The sequence below is a fragment of the Stegastes partitus genome, unplaced genomic scaffold, assembly GCF_000690725.1.
Source record: "Stegastes partitus isolate 25-593 unplaced genomic scaffold, Stegastes_partitus-1.0.2 Scaffold1224, whole genome shotgun sequence".
NCBI classification, from domain to species: domain Eukaryota; kingdom Metazoa; phylum Chordata; class Actinopteri; family Pomacentridae; genus Stegastes; species Stegastes partitus.
Genome location: NW_007578955.1, coordinates 84,940 through 87,731, shown reverse-complemented (window position 1 = coordinate 87,731; position 2,792 = coordinate 84,940). Strand labels below are relative to the sequence as shown.

The 2,792-nt window shown below is 45.8% G+C and overlaps 1 protein-coding gene across 1 annotated transcript in view; it reads left to right on the top strand.

Annotated features, from left to right (window-relative positions):
• The window catches only part of kcnj10a (potassium inwardly rectifying channel subfamily J member 10a), a 25,797-nt gene that overhangs the window by 7,436 nt on the left and 15,569 nt on the right, over nt 1-2,792 (top strand). The window contains exon 2 of the mRNA XM_008297486.1: nt 875-1,273. Coding sequence (XP_008295708.1) covers nt 883-1,273 — 391 coding nt within the window. The 5' untranslated portion in view covers nt 875-882. The remainder of the gene's footprint in view (nt 1-874; nt 1,274-2,792) is intronic.

Sequence of the window (2,792 nt, the reverse complement as noted above, 5' to 3'; positions counted from 1 at the left end):
AGACTGGTTACCTGTCCAGGGTGTCTCCTGCCTTCACCCTGAGTCAGCTGGGATAGACTCCAGCCCCCCACGACCCTAGTGAGGATTAAGAGGTGTATAGATGTTGGATGGATGGATTTACCAAAGTAATTTACATATTAAAGATTAAAATCAAAAAGAAAAGTCAGTTTGCCTTCTCCTGAAGCTTGACCCAGAATCTACAAACCCTCGTTTCGAAGTTTTCCCTTTTCATTGCTTTTCAACATCAATTCTGCATGACTGTTAAATCAGTTTGTCATTTACTGCAAAGGCTCCACAACTAAGGTCTCTCTTAAAGTAAAAACAGGCCAACAAGTGCAGAAAACAGCTTTCAGCAAAACAGAAGAGGGTGGTCAGCATTAGAAGACATCAGCATTTTTGATTCCCAATTCAGCAGCTGTCTTGTGGAACCAAGAATTGAATGAGCGTGCACGATCATGCTTTTAATTTGAAAGGGCAGCTGTGACCTCATCCTGAAAGGAAGCTTTTATTTTGATAAGCCCAGCTGCCTCCAGTAAAAAGAGAACGGGGTCTTAAATGGACCACCGTGGACAGCATTGCCACTGTCCAGTGAGAAATGTGCTTTAATCCCCTTCTTCTGCATCTCCCTCTCCGTTCAAATGTTCCACTCTGTCACTTGTCTCATTCACACACTTCTTTCTCTTTTCTCCTTTTTTACACATTATGCACCATTTCTTTTGGACTCCCCTGCTGTGTACTTAATCTTTCTACCAATGCAACCTATGCACACATTCTCTCACCGTCTCCTTTCTCTTTGTTTTTGATGTACACCTCTTTTGCACACCGCTCCTTCCCTCCTGACCTCCTGCTGTCTTCTCTTTCCAACCACATGCAGTGGCAGCCATGACCTCAGCCACGCCCCCGTCCTCTGAAGGCTCCTCCCCTCAGAAGGTGTGCCACTCCCAGACGCAGACCGACATCACCAAGCCTCTGCTGGGCTCCACAGGGGAGAACGGAGGTGCTGGTGCAGGAGGAGCAGGAGGAGGAACGGGAGCCGGAGGGCCCAACGCTCTGCGAAGGAGGCGCCGCGTTCTTTCCAAAGATGGCCGAAGCAATGTGCGCATCGAGCATGTCAGTGGTCGAGGGGCGTTGTACCTCCGTGACCTCTGGACCACTTTCTTGGACATGCAATGGCGCTACAAGTTCTTCTTCTTTGCTGCCACCTTTGCTGGGACCTGGTTCCTGTTTGGAGTGCTTTGGTACCTGGTGGCCCTGGTGCATGGAGACCTGCTGGGTGAGGAGGGGGGAGATAATGATCATTCAGTGTTTGATTAAAGGATGACATGTCTGAGAAGGTGATCTATCTTCCCTCAGCTACAATATTGTTTTCCTCTGTGGTTCAACAGATGTCGTCAAGTCGACCAGTTGACCTCTTCACACTCTCAACAACTTTTTTTTGTTGTTTTGAACCCACTCTCAACCGTTGCCTTGCAGCTAGAAGGTCGCCTGTTCGCGTCCCGGTGAGGGCACCTGGGATCTTTCTGTGTGGATCGTGGGTTCTCTCCGGGTTCTCTGGCTTCCTCCCACAGTCCAGAAACATGTTGAGGTTAATTGGTGATTCTAAATTGTCCGTAGGTGTGAATGTGNAAAATGTTAAGCAGCATCTCTCTCTAGTTTCACTTATATTCGAGGGCATGATGTGCTCACATCACTCATCATATTTGCTCACCTGTTGCTCTTTGACTTCTTTGTACAAGTCTGAATGTCTGTGTGCACTAAGTTGGACTCTCTCATTCTGTGGAGCTTTTCTACAGGCTTTGGGGCGTCTGTGGGCTTTACCTCATCATGTAAGCCAAATGCTTCCATATTTGCCTTGTGCATCTATGTGAATAGATGCAGAAAACTGCTGTAGAGGGGGAAAAAATGATATAAAAACTGCCTGCAAGACATGGAAGCAGAGTGCAGGATCATTTTTAGGGACAATACTTTTCTGTTATCAGCACACTGAGCACCACTATTCATAAGAACCTCCTAGTCTGAGTGATGATGGTGTAATTTAAGCCATACAACATGAACAAGGTGGCCACCCAAACATGAGACCTATATTTTATTGCTGAACATCTCATTCTAAAGTCATGCATGTCATTATTCTGCAACAACAGCAACATCTTTCAGAACGTCTTGGGCCCTGGCTGCAGTGATTTATTCTGGTTCAGCCACGAGGATGGTTAATGATGTCAGGTGACAAGACCTGGCCTGCAGTTGGCTGTGAACAAGGCTATGTGCAAGATGCTGGAAGTGACGCTTTGCAGTTGAGGTTTACAACCGTCACCCACGTAGAACAACCACAGACCAAAGGCACTCAAAAGTCGGTGAGCAATGTTGAGTCCCTTTCTTGCAAATATGATTAAAAATAATTTTAGGAGCACACCACTGATGATCTTGCAACTATTTTGATTAGCTTTATATTTATTGCTACTACTAGTTGCCCTTCACCAGCTCCCACGACTATATGGACACTATTAAGAACAAAGCAAGAACATAAGCAACATGATCAGCAGAAATGAAAATATTCTACCGTATCAGTTAGGAGAAGTCAACTTAATGTTGTCCACATAGTGCCTTTAAAGCATCAGCCATTAGGCCCAAAAATAATACTGGCGTTACAAATAAACCTCACAATTTTTGGTATTAAGGTGAAGACCCTGCACTTATTTATGATGTGAATTTACCTAAGTAGGGCTGCAAGGTGGCTTGGTGGTTAGCACTATTGCCTCACAGCTAGAAGGTTGCCGGTTCGCGTCCCGGTGAGG